Genomic DNA, 18,289 nt, shown 5'->3' with positions numbered 1-18,289 from the left:
TTCCCTTTCCCCTTCTCTTTCCTTTCCTTTTTCTTTCCTTTCCTTTCCTTTCCTTTCCTCTTTCTTTCCTTTCCTTCCTTTCCTTTCCTTTCCCTCTTTCTCTTTTCTTCTTTTCCTTTCCTTTCCTTTCTCTATTCTCTTTTCCTTTCCCTTTCCTTTCTTTCCTTCTATTCTCTTTTCTTTCTTTTCCTTTCCTTTCCTTTCTCTCTTCTCTCTTCTTCTTTTCCTTTCCTTTCCTTTCTCTATTCTCTTCCTTTCTTTTCTTTTCCTTTCCTTTCCTTTCCTTTCCTTTCTCTCTTCTCTTTTCTTCTTTTCCTTTCCTTTCCTTTCTCTATTCTCTTTCCTTTCTTTTCCCTCGTTTTCCCTTGGCCTCTGCAAATGATGCTCTGATCCATGTGATGTTCACCAGTGGGAAATACAACCCCCCCCCCCCCCGTTTCTCCTGGCATGTAATTATCCCAGGGATGCAATTAGACCGTCAAAAAACCCAGTTCCCTCGTTTAACCATGCCAGCTCTTGCCCGGTTGGTGTGGTTGGGTTTTTTTTGGGGGGGGGCGGTGGCGGGGGGGGGAAGCTTTCCAAATGGGGCTTCTAATTTTCCATTTTGTTTTGTTTCCCCTTCGCTTCCTTTCCTCCTCCACCCTCCTAAGCTGGCTAATAAAATTAACAAGCTCAGGGCGCATCACTGGAGCAATGAATTGCTCTCCGGAGCTGCTTACGTCTCTCAAGGTGTTCCTAATTAATGGAAGCCTTTTAAGGAAAAAAAACAAAACACAAATGGAACTCTCACAGATTAAGAGGCTGTGCTAAGCCCAACCACAAAATCCTATTTTTCTTTCCCTTTCATGGCTAGTGTTGGCCATCACCCATTATGCAGTGCCTGGCACAAGTGCCCATTAAGTGTGCCATCCTGCAGATATAGGTAGTTCTCGACTTACAACCATTGGATTAGTGACTGTTCAAGTTACAGTGGCTCTCCTTTCCTTATATCCTTTCTCTATTTCCTTTCCTTTTCCTTTCCTTTCTCTAGTTCTTTCCTTTCCCCTTCCCTTCCGTTTCTCTATTTCCTTTCTCTGTTTCCCTTCCTTTCCCTATTTCCTTTCCTTTCCCTATTTTCTTTCTTTTCCCTTTCGCTATTTTCTTTCTTTTCCCTTCCCTTCCCTTTCTCTATTTCCTTCCCTTTCTCTATATTTTCTCTTTTCTCTTTCCTTTCTCTATTTCCTTCCCTTTCTCTATTTCCTTTCTCTATTTCCTTTCCCTTCCTTTCCTTTCTCTATTTCCTTCCCTTTCGCTATTTTCTTTTCCTTTCCTTCCCCTTCCCTTTCTCTATTTCCTTCCCTTTCTCTATTTCCTTTCCTTTCTCTATATTTTCTTTCTTTTCTCTTTCCTTTCTCTATTTCCTTTCTCTATTTCCTTTCCCTTCCTTTCCTTTCTCTATTTCATTCCCTTTCGCTATTTTCTTTCTTTTCCCTTCACTTTCTCTATTTCCTTGCCTTTCTCTATTTCCTTTCCTTTCTCCATTTTCTTTCTTTTCCCTTCCCTTTCTCCATTTCCTTCCCTTCCCTTTCTCTAGTTCCTTTCCCTCTCCTCTCCTCTTTCCTTTCCTTATTCCCTTTCCCTTTCCTTTCTCTATTTTCTTTCCTTTCTCCTCCCCTCCTGTTTGCCTCTCCTCTCCCCGGCACCCTTTAAGGAGATGCTTCCCACGCCCCTTTTCTTTCTGTGGGCTGAGATGTCGCTTTATCAGATCCCTTGCTTTGGCTGGTGCTCTTCCTCCTCCTGTATCTCAAGGCCATTCCCACTGACCGTTCGGCTAGAGATGGAAGATTGACAAGTGGCACCAGGCTGACCCCTCCCTCCCAAACCTGCAGCCAATTTGCCCCTCAGGCCAGCAGAAAAACCCAAACTGGCGCCCTCTCCAAACCGCTCCTTCCCAACTGGAAACCAAGCATTTCCACCACTCAAACTAGGCACGGAGATGACTTGTCACATTAAGCCAGCTCAGCATCTGGGTCTGGTGTGTGTGTGTGTGTGTGTGTGTGTGTGTGTGTGTGTATGGGGGGAGAGGGAAATGCCTCAAGCCCCTCGAAGCTGTTTCCAATCCCTTCTAATTTCCCAAGTTAAACCAGAGCCAAGTTGTGTCTCGTCCCGAAGCTTCAACTTCTCCCACCCCTCCTCATAAATCTCTTTTTCTCCCCCCTCACCAATCCTCCAACATCCCCCCCCCCGCCCAACACCCCCTCGGGCTTTTGTCTTGGCATGCTCAAACGTATGTCTGGAATCATTACAGCAAAGCCAGGAGCGAGTTCATCCACAGTTCTCCAGAGCGGATCGGTGGCCTTGTGCAATCCAGATGAACAAGAATTTCACGGAGGGGTTGAGTCGACTTGAGTGGGTTTGGGTGGGTGGGCGTCCCCTCCTCCTGGGATGGGCGGGGGGGGGGGCAGGGAAGAGGCTCTCTCATCATCTAGCTGGTCCCAGATTGTCTCGTTGGGGAAAATCCTCCCGCAGATTTCTCTTTCCTCAGCTGCTTTTAGCCCCCAGAAGGATCGTTCTGGAGACCAAAAGTTGGGATCTGCCAAGAGGTGGGCTTCTTCAAGTATTTTAGCAAGGGGTTCTCTGTCTGGTTGCTGGATGGGTGTGGCCATGGTGGGCGTGGCCTTGTCGGCCTCCTGCACCATGGCTCCCTGGGCTCAGGAGGCTTTCCTTGAGCCTCCGGGAGGGTGAAAACGCCCTTCCCGGACTCCGGAGGCTCTCTGGAAGCCAGAAACGGGCCCATTTCCAGCCTTCCCAAACTTCTGTGAATACATGCATACCCTGCACTTACCTGCATCCAAAACGGGCCATGTGGGGACTCCTGGGAGGGGAGGGGTGGGGTGGGTGGGGCCAGTCAGGAGTGGGATTTGGGGGTTTCTCCAAACTGCACAGAATCTTAGCTAGGGGGCTCCCCCGAACTCCTGCGAACCCCCAGCTGCCCAGCCCTGCGTCTGCCCCATTTACATTCTGATTTACGGCAAAAGAGATATTGTGTTTAGTGAGAGAAAAGTCACCGTTCTACAGAAGGGAGGGAGAGACCTCTCCCAACACCCTTAGCTGACGTGGCTTAGGCCGACAGAGGATGGACATTGTAGTCCAGCCACCTCCAGACAGTGGGGTCCTTGGTGCTCTCTGAGCTTGGCTGTTTTCTTGCGTACGTTTCATTGCCCATCTAGGTAACATCATTGGGGCTAGAAGGGAGTGTGGTTGGTGAAGAGGAGGAAGGGGAAGGAGGAAGAGGAGAAAGGAGGAGAGGAAGAGGACTGTGGGGTCCTTGGTGCTCTTGTGACCTTGGCTTTTTTCTTGGAGACGTTTCATAACTCAATTAGGTAACATCATCAGTGCCAGAAGAGTGTGTGGCTGAGGTTCTCTCAGAAGATGCTCTCAAAGAAGGTTCTCTCAGAAGATGCTCTCAAAGAAGGTTCTCTCAGAAGATGCTCTCAAAGAAGTTTCTCTCAGAAGATGCTCTCAAAGAAGGTTCTCTCAGAAGATGCTCTCAAAGAAGTTTCTCTCAGAAGATGCTCTCAAAGAAGGTTCTCTCAGAAGATGCTCTCAAAGAAGGTTCTCTCAGAAGATGCTCTCAAAGAAGGTTCTCTCAGAAGATGCTCTCAAAGAAGGTTCTCTCAGAAGATGCTCTCAAAGAAGTTTCTCTCAGAAGATGCTCTCAAAGAAGGTTCTCTCAGAAGATGCTAAGTCTCAAATGAGGTTCACCTCCACTGGAAGCACTAAAACATAAGCTGGGATCTGTTCATCTGTCCGGGATGTTGTTAGATGTGGACAGCTGCATCTGCAAGGGCTGGATTAGATACTCTCTGAGGCACCTTCCCACCCTTTCCTCCTCCAATTCCACATTGGTGCCTCGAACAGTTTCAGAAGGCCAGACAAAGATTAGGAATGAAGTCAACACCGGATGCAAGGAATTGAGATGCTCCCATCACATTTAAAACTCATGTTCGGGCACATTTTTGTAGGGTTTTTCATTCGCTCATTCTGCCTAGGGCTCTTAAGCTGCAAAGGGGCCTCTCCGTGGCCTCTCTCTCCCCCCCTCCCCAAATTTTCTCTCTCTTTCTTCCAAGGATCCCGTTGCCAAATGACTCTGGGCAAACCTCCCACGCCTCCCAAGTCTGCTTCATCCACTGAAAAAATGTTCGTGGTAGCATCAAAGGCCGGATTGATGGCGAAGAACAGAACCGGGCCAGGAGCGAAAGAGATTTGGAGAGGATGCAAATGTGTTTTTGGCTGGGTGTTTGAAAGGGGAGAAGGGAAGCGAGGCGGGGAGGGGGAACCAGTTGGGAAATGCTGGCGGAGGGCTGCCCGATCGCATTCCGCCATTTGGAAAACATTTTGGAGCGTGTTGGAAAGGGAAATAGACGGACTGGGGTGGAAACCAAGAGAGATCCAAGCTAGAGCTAAGGAGAAGTTTCCTGAACAATGAACCAGTGGAACAACTTACCTCCAGATGTTGCGGATGCTCCAACACTGGATGTTTTCAAGAAGAGACTGGACAGCCGTTTGTCCAGAATGGTATAGGGTCTCCTGCTTGAGCAGGAGGTTGGATTAGATGACCTCCAAAGTCCTTTCAAGACTTGGGGACTTCAACTCCCAGAATTCCTCCTCCAGTCATGTTAGCTCAGGAATTCTGGGAGTTGAAGTCCACAAGTCTTAAAGCTGCCATGTTTGGTTGGCTGTTGTCAGAAGTCCAAAGCAAGGTCTTCAAACAGGGCAGCTTTAAGACTTGTGGACTTCAACTCCCAGAATTCCTCCTCCAGTCCTGTTAGCTCAGGAATTCTGGGAGTTGAAGTCCACAAGTCTTAAACTTGCTAAGTCTGAAGACCCTTGTTCTAAAACCTTTTACAGGTAGTTCCCAAAGGTGCTTTAAAAAAAGAAAAGAAAAGAGGCAACTGGACGTTCCCATTTTTCTTTGAAGACGTTTCGCTTCTTCATCTGAGAAGCTTCTTCAGCTCTGACCGAAATGGTGGGGGAATGGAAGGATTTATACTCCTTGCAGACAGCTGGTCATTTGCATCCTTTTTAGAGGGTCCTTGAGGCCACTTGGAAGTTTATCTACTCTGTCACCTGAGTAGTGCAAATGGGTGTAGAGCCTTCTTGGAACTGTTGAAGACAGCAAAGTCCACATTTTGGATGGAGAGGACTGCTGATTTGAAAGAGGGGTCAAAGAAGCCATCTATGTGAACATCCCTCTCCCAATAGAAGGGGAAGGATATGACATCACCTACCTCCAGTCTACCACACAGTCCTTTCAGCCGTTCCAAGAAGGCTCCACACCCATTTGCACCACTCGGGTGACTCTGAGGACACAGACAAACCTCCAAGTGGCCTCAACGGACTCTCTATCAAAAACAATTACTACCAACCTGCCTTCCATTGAGGACCTGTATACTGCACGAGTCAAAAAGAGGGCTATGAAAATATCTACAGACTCCTCACATCCCAGACATAAACTGTTTCAACTCCTTCCCTCAAAACGACGCTATAGAGCCCTGCACACCAGAACAACCAGACACAAGGAGAGTTTTCCCCCGAAAGCCATCACTCTGCTAAACAAATAATTCCCTCAACACTGTTCAACTATTACAAAGTCTGCACTACTATTACTGTTAATCTTCTCATCACTCCTTATCACCCATCCCCTCCCACTTGGGACTGTATGACTGTAACTTTGTCACTTGTATCCTTACGATTTTTATTGACTGTTTCCTAGTATGATTTGATTGTTTATTGTACCCTATGATTATTATTAAGGGTTGTACCTTACGATTCTTGACTCTTGACGAATGTATCTTTTCTTTTATTGTATACTGAGAGTATTTGCACCAAGACGAATTCCTTGTGTGTCCAATCACACTTGGCCAATAAAGAATTCTATTCCTTTTCCTTTTCCTATTCCTATCCTATCCTATCCTATCCTATCCTATCGTAAAAGAATGCAAATGACCAGCTGTCTGGAAGGAGTAGAAATCCTTCCATTCCCCACCATCCACCAGTCCGAGCTGAAGAAGCTTCTTGGATGAGAAGCGTAATGTCTTCAAAGAAAAACTAGAAAAGTCCAGTTGCCTCTGGAAAAAAGCACCTCTGGGAACAACCGTGACCTGGATGGTTGAGAATCTCCACAGACCTTATACAGGTTGTCTCAAGTTGCCACTTTCAAATGAGGAGAACCAGAGGGGAGGATATATCGGTTCAGTTCTACTCTTGGTTGCTGAGAAGTAAGATCAGTGGTGGGATTCAACCGGTTGTTGACTTTCTGAGCAGTTTGGTGAAATGGTTGTTGGAAGAAATCATTAGGGCAGAGAACCAGTTGATAAATCCCTTCAATCCCACCACCGAGTAAGATCCATACTCAGTGTGGTTTATCCACCAGAAAATGTGGTCTGCTTTTACACTAGATAAGTCAAGAAAAAACCCTGGGGGAGTAGGGTTTTGGAGTAGAAGACCTCCAGCCTATGTTGTGTGTTCTGTTTATATAGTTGCCTATCTTGCAGTCCAGCTTCCGAGTGGTGAATTAAAAAGCCACAAAGCAACAACAACAGCAACCAGGGGCAGCATTCATGGTAGCTGAGCACAGTCACTCTTAACACAATCCATGCAATTACGGCCATGTTTAGAAGGAAACTTTGAGGGGCTCACCTAAGTTCTCCTGCCTTGAGCAAGGGGGCTGGATTAGAAGACCTCTAAGGTCCCTTCTAACCCTGATTCTATATTGGGAGTTTGGCGACTTACTTCTAGCCCCTCCGTGCAGGGCTAGGGCGTTCCTATTTGACTTTGTTTAACAGTCTGGTTTTATTTTTATGGTTTTATGATGTTATGGGTTTACTTTGGATTTTTTATGGCCATCAAGAGTCATTGTTGAAGTTGGCAAGCGTACAAACGTACTAAATAAAACCAGGCAGCCAGGGGTGAGAAGGACCCTTGGGATGTGTGCACAATTAATGACGGTCCTGAGCCACCCCAACAGAAGCTCAGATCAACTATGGAATCTCCTGAGGGTTGCTAGAGGATTCCATTGTGGAAGTCCTCCCAACTGAAGCTTTTCCTTTAATTGAAAAACGAAGTTCACATACCCAAAGCCCCCCGCTTCCCAAATTTCATACTATAAGCAATAAAGAAATGCCAGGAGAATTAGATGCACCTTTACTGGTTTCTCTAAACATCACAAGTCTTGAGTGATGAAGAATGAGGTCCTCTCATGTGAAATAGATCTTAAACCAGGGGTCTTCAAACTTGACAGCTTTAAGACTTGTGGACTTCCAGCATTCTTCCTCCAGTCATGTTAGTTCAGGATTCCTGGGAGCTGAAGTCCACAAGTCTTAAACTTGTCAAGTTTGAAGGCCCTTGTCGTAAGACAGCAGTTGGCCTTCCAAAGATCTGGAGGCTAAAACGTATGAGGAACAGTTGCAGGAATTGGGTATGTTCAGTTGAACGAAAAGAAGGATTAGGGGTGACGTGATAAGTGTTCCAATATTTGAGGTGCTGCCACAAAGAAGAGGGGGTCAAACTATTCTCCAAAGCACCAGAGGGCAGGACAAGAAACAAAGGATGGAAACTAATCAAGGAGAGAAGCAACCTAGAACTAAGGAGGAACTTCCTAAAAGTGAGAATCGTTAATCAGCGGAATGACTTAAATTGTGGGTGCTTCATCACTGGAGGTTTTTAAGGAAAGTCTAGACAGTCACCTGTCTGAAATGGTATACGTTCTCCTGCTTGAGCAGAGGGCTGGACTAGAAGACCTCCAAGGTCCCTTCTAACTGTGTTATTTTCTTACACTCTTCTGAGGATCTTAATTTTATCTCAACAAGCTTGTAAGAGATGAAGGAGTTCCTTGTCCAGACAAGCCCAAAGCCTCAACACCCCTCAACTGTAAAACTGAACAACAGACAACTCCAATGGGCTGTTGTTGTTTTTTGGTGCAGGCTGGGTTTGCAACATCTAGAGGTCCATCTGTCTGGGATGTTGTTCGATGTGGGTAGCTGCATCAGCAAGGGCTGGACTAGATGTTCTCCGAGGGACCTTCCCACCCTTTTCCTTCTCCAATTCCATCTTTTTGGAGCGAACCTCTTAAAACAGGGTCCACTTAGAAGATGCTAAGTCTCAAGCCAAGATTCACTCAGGTGGTGTTCCAGGGTGAGAACAGCAGGGAAACTAGAAACAGCCAAATACAGGGTGAATCCCGCACTGCTCACACTTAATTTTGAATTTTTACCTTCAATTTGTTGCACACTGTCCTCTGGTGGCTACTCTGAGTCACAGCTACTTTGGACCTTGTTAAGGACATTTTGTTGATGGCAATTAAGGTCCCCCCCCCCCCATTGATAGGTTTTCTTCTTCTTTTCCATCATAAAGAAACTGCCTTTTTTTTTGGTTGCAGAAATTAATGGGAGTTGACTGAAATGGCAAAACTGATTAAAGAAAAGAACACAAGTACGTTTGTTTCCAATGGAAACCCCTTCTGAACTTCCATGCTTGATGTGGAAAAGAACGAAACTTTGACTTTGGGATTTACTGATTAGGCTGATAGATCTTTATAGAAATGGCTTGTTTATACTATTAGGAAAAGCAAAAAAAAGTTGTGATTTGATGTGAATGTCTTATTTTACTGCATTGAGAGTCGGAAGTCAATGCTTCTTCTCCTTTCTTTTTTCTTATCTTTCCTCACTTTTTCCTTCCCCACTGCTTTTCCTATTTACTTTGTGTTTTGCATCCACTAATTTGAAACAACTTGTTTTGCACACCTCACAAGACTTCATATGAGCCAGCCGTGTGCAGCAGCTGCCAAAAAAGCCAACACAGTTCTAGGCTGCATCAACGGAAGGATAAAATCAAGATCACGTGAAATGTTAATACCATTTTATAATGCCTTGATAAGGCCACTTATCAATACTGCATCCAGTTTTGGTCGCCATGATGTAAAAAGATGTTGAGACTCTCTAGAAAGAGTGCAGAGAAGAGGAATGAAGATGATTAGGGGACTGGAGGTTAAGACATACAAATGAACGGTTGCAGGAACTGGGTATGAAAAGAAATGAAAAGAAGGACTAGGGGTGAGAAGATAGTAGTCTTCCAATATTTGAGGGGCTGCCACAAAGAAGAGGGAGTCAAGCTATTCCCCAAAGCACCTGAAGGCAGGACAGGTAGCAATGGGTGGGAACTAGTCAAGAAGAGAAGCAACTTAGAACTAAGGAGAAATTTCCTGTCAGAACAATTAATCAGTGGAACAACTTGCCTCTAGAAGTTGTGGATGCTCCAACACTGGAGGTATTTAAGAAGAGACTGGATTCATTTGAAATGGTATAGGGATTCCTGCCTAAGCAGGGGGTTGGACTAGAAGACCTCCAAGGTCCCTTCCAACTCTGCTATTCTATTCTACTTCCACATGCAACTGGGGAAAAAAAAATCCAAAATAAAGATGCTTTCTTACTTCAGTCTTCTTTGTGTCTTTTCTGAAACCACCACCAGTAGGAAACAACAGAACAAAAGAACACAACTTCTGATCCTTCACAACTTCTGATCCTTCACAAGAATCAACAGCAAACTCAACTTTCCCCCATATTTTTTGTTGCTGGAAGAAAGGACTGGGATGAACTGAATGTCTCTTGCTATTATCTTATCTTAAAAACCCCTTTGCCCTTTGAGCTGCGTATCCAGAGCACGATCAGCACTGACTGGGACATAGAAAATGCAAGAAATCTTTCTTGTTTGTTTCTCTGCAGATTTCTCAGAGCTCATAGGGGGTTTTTGTGTGAATAACAGCCACGTTAAGGCTGTGCATTTCTTTGGACCGGATTCCTGCAGGTTGCTTTGCTGGGAAGGTGAGTGCAAATTGTAGCACTGGCTCTGTAATTCTTGAAAGCAACCGTGTCTTTTTTTCAGGACCCCAGGACAGCGGCAGAGGGTTTCCAGAGAAAAGAGGTGGTTGTTTTTAAAAGAGTTGTGTGGAATGCACCTTCTACCTGAAGTGCCTTTCTGGAATTTAAAAAAACAAAACAATTGCTACCAACCTCCCTTACATTGAGGACCTGTATACTGCATGAGTCAAAAAAAGGGCTGTGAAAATATCTAGACTCTTCACATCCTGGATATAAACTGTTTCAATTCCTTCCCTCAAAACGACGCTATAGAGCACTGCACACCAGAACAACTAGACACAAGGAGTTTTTCCCCGAATGCCATCCCTCTGCTAAACAAATAATTCCCTCAACACTGTCCAACTATTTACAAAGTCTGCATTACTATTACTATTAATCCTCCCTTCCTTTCACCCACCCCCTTCCACTTATGACTGTATGACTGTAACCATATTGCTTGTATCCTAACGATTTATATTGACTGTTTCCTGGTATGATTTCATTGCTTATTGGTACCTTATGACCATCATTAAGTGTTGTACTTTATGATTCTTGACTCTTGATGAATGTATATTTTCTTTTATGTACACTGACAGCATATGGACCAAGACAAATTCCTTGTGTGTCCAATCACACTTGGCCAATAAAGAATTCTATTCTATTCTATTCTATTCTATTCTATTCTATTCTATTCTATTCTATTCTATTCTATTCTATTCTATTCTATTCTATTCTATTTTGATTCCCATTCCCTATTCTAGTCTATTCTAATTCTATTCTCAATAAACATTCTATTCTATTCTTATTCTAATTCTAATCAAATCAGAAAGACGAGACAGCTTAATCACACACCCTCTTGCACACACACACACACACACACACACGAGTAAATTAAGCTGTAGGAAAACCCAACAAGGATGTGCCAAATTCTTGCCAGCCTTGGGAAGAAATTAGAATATATATTTTCTTAATCAAACAACTGCTGAACTTGAAAATTGAAGCTTTGAATTAAAGGCTCAAGGGAGAAAGGAATTTTGAAAGTTTTTCAATTTTGACTCCGAAGATACATACAAGCTATCTCCCATGTTGCCATATGCTCTTTAGGTGCGATGGGACTTCCTCATTCCTTTTGTCCCTGAGCATCTTGGCACCAGATTTTCTTTATATAGGTCAACCTTGACCCTCAAGGGCCGTGATGGGGCTAAATTTCCCAAAATGAGTGGAGCTACCAGAAAGAGCATCGCTTTTCATCGAAACAACCCCTTGACCGAATCCAATTTAAACTGTATCACGATCTGCTGAGTATTTTAAATTCCACCAAACTGTACTGTAATTTTGTTAAGGCCATCCTACTTTTCTCCAGACCAAAACTGGGTGATAAATCTAATGGGAAAAGTTCCCCATCGTTTATTGCCTTTCGGAAAACTTTTTCGGCCATTCAATGAAGCTTTGCATTTCTCTTTCTGGGAAAGTTTTGTAAAATGCCATGGGTTATTGGCTCCGCCCCCAACCTGCCATTTTGCATCTAGCTCCTCCCACATGATGTTATTTTACACAAATTTCTATTTAATAAGAGATAGCATCCAGGTTTAGGGGTGGGGGGGAAAAAAGCACCCTTCCATTTGCCCACTTCTGGAAATAACCAGAATAAAATCGAATGTCTGATTAAAACTATATTATCTCCTTTATAGAATTTATTGGTGAAAATTAGGACGTCTATAATCCTTTCCACCACTTTTGGCAGCGTCTTTGGGCACTGACCAGAGTTTTCCTAGAGGTGAATAGGGATGATTGGTTTCAGAGTTAAAAAAAAAAAATCTGGTGCAGAAAATATCCTAAGACTTTTTACTCTGGTTTTTTTTTATTTAAGATTAAATATAACCTCTCTTCAGTAGAGCATCTCTCTTTAAAACCACACAAAAAGGGGTAGGTGGGTGGGTGGGTTGTGATACATTCTTCCTGAAAAATAAGAAATACTGACCATGGAGCAAGGAGATTTACAGTGCAAAAAATACAAGCGATTTACACCGACAAGTGCAAAATGATTATCCTTACAATTTCTACAGCATTGCACCAGAGCAAATCGTTCTTCCGTCGCTCTGGACTATCATTCTACAGCACCTGGTTTGCATCCGATGCTCTAGATCAGGAGGTCTTCAAACTTGACAGCTTTAAGACTTGTGGACTTCAACTCCCAGAATTCCTCCTCCAGTCATGTTAGCTCAGGAATTCTGGGAGTTGAAGTCCACAAGTCTTAAGCTTGCCAAGGCTGAAGACCCTCCAAACTCAGAAACTTTAAGACTTGTGGACTTCAACTCCCAGAATTCCTCCTCCAGTCATGTTAGCTCAGGAATTCTGGGAGTTGAAGTCCACAAGTCTTAAACTTGCCAAGGTTGAAGACCCTTGCTCTCCAACAACCACGTCAATTCTGGTTTTGAGACAAACCAAGAAGTGGGGGCCCTGACTTCGCCTGGCATCCGCCATTTGCCCGTCTTGAGAAATTCAACACATTTTTTTTAAAGAGTCTATGACTGCGGATAATTTCTAGATCACGGATACGCCACGTGAGGAGGATTCCAGCAAAGATGAAAGGCGCGAGCTAAGATGTTGGTTGATTGTTGCGGTATCCGCTAGCACGGGGGACACCCAGGTTGGCATGCAAACACACACACGTGCGCGAGCACACAGAGCTTGCTTCGAAGGGCAGGAGACAACGATCTCAGAACTTCACATTTCGAGCCTGGGAGGAAAGGGAAGCTATCGTGGTGTCTCTCTCCCCCCTCCCCGTTTTAGTAAGGAATATCGTTTTGGTAGTACTGGATCATATCATAGGTCTTGCTCCTAAAAAGAAAGAGGGAAAGAGGAGGGAAAAAAAATTAGGCTTTTTTCAGAAATGTACCTCTTCGGGTTGAATCTGGTTTCTTTGGGGGCTCGAGAAACAGACAAGGTTTATGATGAAGAGGCTACTCTGGATGAGTGTTTGCTGCAACAGTGAGTCGTGGATTGATTAGAAATATACTGTAGGCGATGACTAAGGGAAGGAAGAGTCAAACATGTCATTAGTGTTTCTCGACAAGCCCTCTGTAGTTAAATCAATAATTCCTTTATTAGGAGCTCCAGCAGCCCCGCAAAAAGTCTCTCTCTCTCTCTCTCTCTCACCGCAGGCTAACTAGTCCATCTGTCCGGAAGATGAATAGTTATCTGTCACATCTATTCATCTCTGTCCCCTGTCTTTTACCCCCAGAGCTGGGGTGGGGTTTTGCTAGCAATAGTGGCTCTTCCATCCCAAGGACCGGCTCATAGATTTCCATTGCTCTCCTCTCCTCCGCCTTCTGCGCATCCACGCATCAGGCACTGGACCCAGCTGTTCCTCCTCTTCCTCATCAGCCACCTCCAGACCTGGGAGCTGTTGACTCTCCCTCTGAGGGCTGACGGCCGGCACAGGCTTTTGGGCTTCATTGTGGTCATAAGGGGAGGACTGCCTCTATTTGGCATCACACCCAGATGATCTAAATTTACTTATTGCAAAGCTACCTTTGACAGGATCTTGTTAAGTCTAAAAGATACAATTTCCCTGCCTCTTTTCATTGCTGGGCCACAAATGGGACAGCAGAGAAGAAGTACCTGTTGCTGAGGAAGCAATTCTGAATGATCTTCATGATGAAGTTGGCAGCTTCCCGCTCCGTCATGTTGGGGCTGAACCTGTTCCTGTTTGAGAAAGCAGGAGAAGCAGAAAGGACATAAAAAAACTGTTCTGCAGAGAAGTCTTGACTTTGGCACATCTCCTCACAAGCATGCGGACAACAGTGGTTGCTGATATTTTTTGCAAAGACTCTTAAGTTGGCGGGATATAATAAGAGAATCTAGGGCTGTGAAGCCTGTTCTCACCGTGTTGTAATTCTTAATACAATTATATGAGTGTTTTTCTCAACCGTACAAACTTCTAAGATATCTGGACTTTAACTCCCAGAATTCCCTAAGCTGGTATGGCACCAGGCTAGAAAATGGAAGGCTGTGAATTCTAGTCCTGCCTTAGGCATGAAAGCTCGTTGGGTGACTTTGGGCCAATCACCAGGAGACTGGGAGTTCTAGTCCTGCCTTAGGCATGAAAGCAGGTTAGGTGACTTTGGGCCAATCATCAAGAGATGGTGAGTTCTAGTCTTGCCTTAGGCATGAAAGCAGGTTGGGTGACTTTGGACCAATCACCAGGAGACTGGGAGTTCTAGTCCTGCCTTAGGCATGAAAGCTACCTGGTAACTTGCAGCCAAGTCCCTTTCTCCTTTTCTAGAAAGGCGGCCTGGAAAGCCACTTCTGAAAATTGCCAAGAGAACTTCTCCAGGTAGTTCCCAGGAGTCAAGACGGATTCACAGGTACCATAAAGAAATAGAAACTGGACCACACCTTTCTTTTTATTCAAAGAAATAAAAACTGGACCACACCTTCCAGGAGGCCATCAGGGATGAATGTTCCCTGCTCTACAGGGCCTCATTTTTTTTCTTCCAAAGCTTCGGGCTGAGCCCCATCCACCCCACCAGGCCATGGGACTCTAGCCAAGCAGCCTCCCACGCCCCTCTTTAAGCCAATCAAACCCTTGCTTAGCTTAAACGAGACCCGCCCATCGTTTCTGCTCTCAGCCAATCGGTGCAGCCCACTTACTTCAAGAGTTTGATGGTCTGTCCCCGAAAACACGGCAATCCTGTGTCCAACATCAAAGTCACCAAAGAAACAACGGCATCCATATAAGGTCTGCAAGGAGAGAATGAGAAGGGAAAGCACAGTTGGTCCCATCCACCAGCAGGAAGAAGTTTATTTATTTAGGATAGGATGAGACCAGGGCAGAAGGGAAGTAAAAGTACACACACACACACACACAACCCACATAATTTTATACAAGACTTCTATGGGGCAGGGACCTCATAACGGGATGTCCAATTCAGCTATCCAGGCGATCGCCTCTGGGGTCGCTTCAGGCCGATCTTCTAAGGAACCGGAGAAGGTACATCGTGGGCAATCTCACACAGACCCCTCACGTCCTGGACAAAATCTGTTTCAACTTCTCCCCTCAGAACGTTGCTACAGGGCAGGAGTCTTCCAACTTGGCAAGTTTAAGACTTGTGGACTTCAACTCCCAGAATTCCTGGAGCTAACATGACGGGAGGAGGAATTCTGGGAGTTGAAGTCCACAAGTCCTAAAGCTGTCAAGTTTGAAGACCCCTGGTACAGGGCATTGCATGCACGCCCAAACAACAAGACACAAAGATAACACACACACACACACACACACACGGCCATCACTCTGCTGAACACCTAATTCCCACAGTACTGTCTTATGTCTATGGATATTTACTCATGGAGTAGAGCTCTTTTGCTATTATCCTTCTCTTTTTTTTTTTTTCATCTTTCTGTATCTTATGATTGATCACTTGTTTGTATCTTAAAGACTATTGGTTGTAGCCATGATTAATATCTACGACCTATCCTGAGAGCTTATGCCCCAGAGACAAATTCCTTGTGTGTCCAATCACATTTGGCCAATAAAGAATTTCTATTCTATTCTATTCTATTCTATTCTATTCTATTCTATTCTATTCTATTCTATTCTATTCCTTATTCTATTCTATTCTATTCCTTATTCTGTTCCATTATTCTATTCTATTCTATTCCTTATTCTGTTCCATTATTCTAATTCTAATTCTAATTCTAATTCTAATTCTAATTCTAATTCTAATTCTAATTCTAATTCTAATTCTAATTCTAATTCTATTCTATTCTACTCATACTTTGCATCTCAGCACCACAATCGCAACGAGGGGAATCTTTCCATCCCCCACTGATAACAGGGTTAAGTACTTCTTCCAGGATCACACCGAATTCTGTTCAATTTCGACCGGAAGAAAATGAACAGCAGGAAGAAGTGGGGTCGGGGGAAGAAAGGCAACAGATGCTGAGATCCCATCACACCTCGTTATGATAATTAAATCTAGGCAGGCGAAACGTCTGCCTGCCTGCCTGCCGATGAAGCAGCCCGAGTGCCAACCCATCTAATCAACCTAACAAAATTACTGCGGCAAAGTGGGGGCTGAGCTCCCCTGAGTTTTACAGTGGCGGTAACATCCTTCTCCGTGAGCGGAGCAATGGAAGGAAGATTCAGAATCGTTTCTCAGAGGTAGGACTGCTGCTCTGACATGCTGGGCCTCCCTTCCTGCTTCCTCCTCCTCTTGAACCTCGGCTGTCTTTTGGTTACGGCCTCGGGCCAGCAGAACCAAATCGCTGCAGGTGGCCCTCGACTTACAACCGATTCCTTCAGCGGCCGTTCAAAGTGACTCACGCGTTAAGACCGCTGAAAGCATCCTTGCGACCGATGTCATCATCTGTTATGGCTCCGTAATCCCTTGTGGGGTGGAGTCTGAATGGAGCTGAGTGTTTTTACTGGCCACTTAATAATCTAGATGGAATAATTAAATTACTATCAAACTGTACTTGAGGAAAATAAGACTGGCTGTACTATGTGGTATGATGTTTTCATTGTATAATTTCGTATTTTTTTATTTTTGTATAAGTGTATTTTAATTTTCTGTATTTAATAAAGTTTTTTAAAATCAAAAAAACAACAACGATGGCAAGAGAGGTTTCAAATGGGGAGAAACCTACTTAACAATTGTCTTGCTTAGCCATGGAAGTTTTCGGCTCAATCGTGGTTTCAAGTCTAGGAATCACCTGTCTGGATTTTCTTCCCTAAAACTGCCTGAATTGGTCTCTTGCAAGAGGGTTTGGGGAAAAGGGCCGAATGCCAAAAATGCAAGGCGGGAACCCAAGCGGAAGCCTCCTCACCTGACCGCCAGGTAGCCCCTGACGCACATCTCCATGAACCACCTGAAAGGCGTGGCTTCCATCTTGCCACCCATGATCATGACCATCTCATCCGTCAGCTTGATGTCGGGCTCCCAACCCAGGTTTCCACCGGGAGAACTTTCGAACATGAATCCAAAATCTGCCAAGAAGGAGGAAGGCATTGACCTGGGCGCTCGAGATCAGTGATGGTTAACTCTTTTCGTCGTCACGTGCCCAGGGGGTGGGAATTCAAAAATTTTAACAACCGGTTCTGTGGGCGTGGCTTAGGTGGTAGGCGTGGCTTGGTGGTCATGTGACTGGGTGGTGATGGCTTGGTGGTCATGTTATTGGCTGGGCGTGGCCAACTCAATATCACTCACATCGAGGCATGCATCTCCTCGCCTGGCCTCTCGTGACTGTGGGGATGCTGCAACAGTCGTTAAGTGTGAAAAATGGTCATAAGTCCCTTTTTTCAGGGCCATTGTAACTTTGAATGGTCACTCCACGCAAGCACAGTACTAGCAAAGGAGGGGGAAAAAAACTCCAGAGAAGTTCCAGAGACAGGAAGTCTAGTCCTGCCAAGAATGTAATAAGGGTTAACGGAGAAGTAGTTTCTGTAAGCAACACCAGAATGTTTCCTTCCTGCCTTCCTTACAGGATTAGGCCAGTAATTTCTTCTAACAACCGGTTCTCCGAACTGCTTAGAATGTTAACAACCGGTTCTAGCAAATAGGTGCAAAATGGTAGAATCCCACCCCTGCACCTATCTCCTGGGTACAACACAACCCTTGTAGCAATCCCAAGAAGGTTCCACACCAGAGGAGGTGTTAAGCAGGTTCTGACCAGTTCTGGAGAACCGGTAGCACATATTTTGAGTCGCTTGGAGGACCGGCCAATCCCACCTCTGACTGGCCCCGCCAACCCCATCTATTCTCTGCCTCTCATTGAGTCCCAGCTGATTGGCTGGGTCTTCTTGGGTTGCCCTGCACAGGAGAACGGAGCTGGAAAGCAGGTTAGTGGGGTGGGGAGGGAATGAGGATTTTACAGTATCCATCCCCTGCCACTCCCGCCAAGCCACAGCTGCAGAATTGGTAGTAAAAAAAATTTGAATCCCACCACTGGGTGTTGTGGAACCGTAAAAGGCAGTATGTGAGCTTGTGGTAACAAAGATGAGAAGTGCAGGTTCTGGTCTGTTTGTAAACCAAGATCTAAAATCATGTTTCACCTGACTCTGGGCTTTAGCACACCTACAGATTGGAGGAGTTAACCCTTCCAGGTGTCCAGCCGAGAAGCACAACTATAAGTCGTAACTCTAGCATAAGATTACATAACCAGAATCTTGAAAGGCTAAAAGTATTTCTTCTCTCCCTTGGCTTTTCCTCTCCAGAAAACCCAGGGAGGGAGGTCCCCTTCTAAAATGCCTCCCACATCCCCTTGGTTTCTGTGGGTTGAGTTACCTTTTGCCCCATGGTCAGAGGTGGTATTCAGCTGGTTCTGACCGGTTCTGCAGAACCGGTAGCGGAAATTTTGAGTAGTTCGGAAAACTGGCCAATACGGCCTCT

At 44.9% G+C, this 18,289-nt stretch overlaps 1 protein-coding gene across 1 annotated transcript in view; it reads right to left on the bottom strand.

Annotated features, from left to right (window-relative positions):
• Positions 1-11,267: 11,267 nt before the first annotated feature.
• Positions 11,268-18,289, bottom strand: part of PI4KA (phosphatidylinositol 4-kinase alpha) — an 82,087-nt gene continuing 75,065 nt past the window's right edge. The window contains exons 52-55 of the mRNA XM_087942428.1: positions 16,728-16,887; positions 14,553-14,642; positions 13,521-13,604; positions 11,268-12,737 (exon numbers count right to left, since the gene is read on the bottom strand). Of these exons, the coding sequence (XP_087798554.1) occupies positions 12,686-12,737; positions 13,521-13,604; positions 14,553-14,642; positions 16,728-16,887 (386 nt within the window). The 3' untranslated portion in view covers positions 11,268-12,685. The remainder of the gene's footprint in view (positions 12,738-13,520; positions 13,605-14,552; positions 14,643-16,727; positions 16,888-18,289) is intronic.

The sequence above is a fragment of the Notechis scutatus genome, chromosome 13 (genome assembly GCF_049901735.1).
Source record: "Notechis scutatus isolate UNSWTSFEM ecotype Mainland chromosome 13, rNotScu1.2, whole genome shotgun sequence".
NCBI lineage: Eukaryota > Metazoa > Chordata > Lepidosauria > Squamata > Elapidae > Notechis > Notechis scutatus.
Note: the sequence above shows the minus strand (reverse complement) of the source record. Positions and strands in the feature narration are given on the sequence as shown.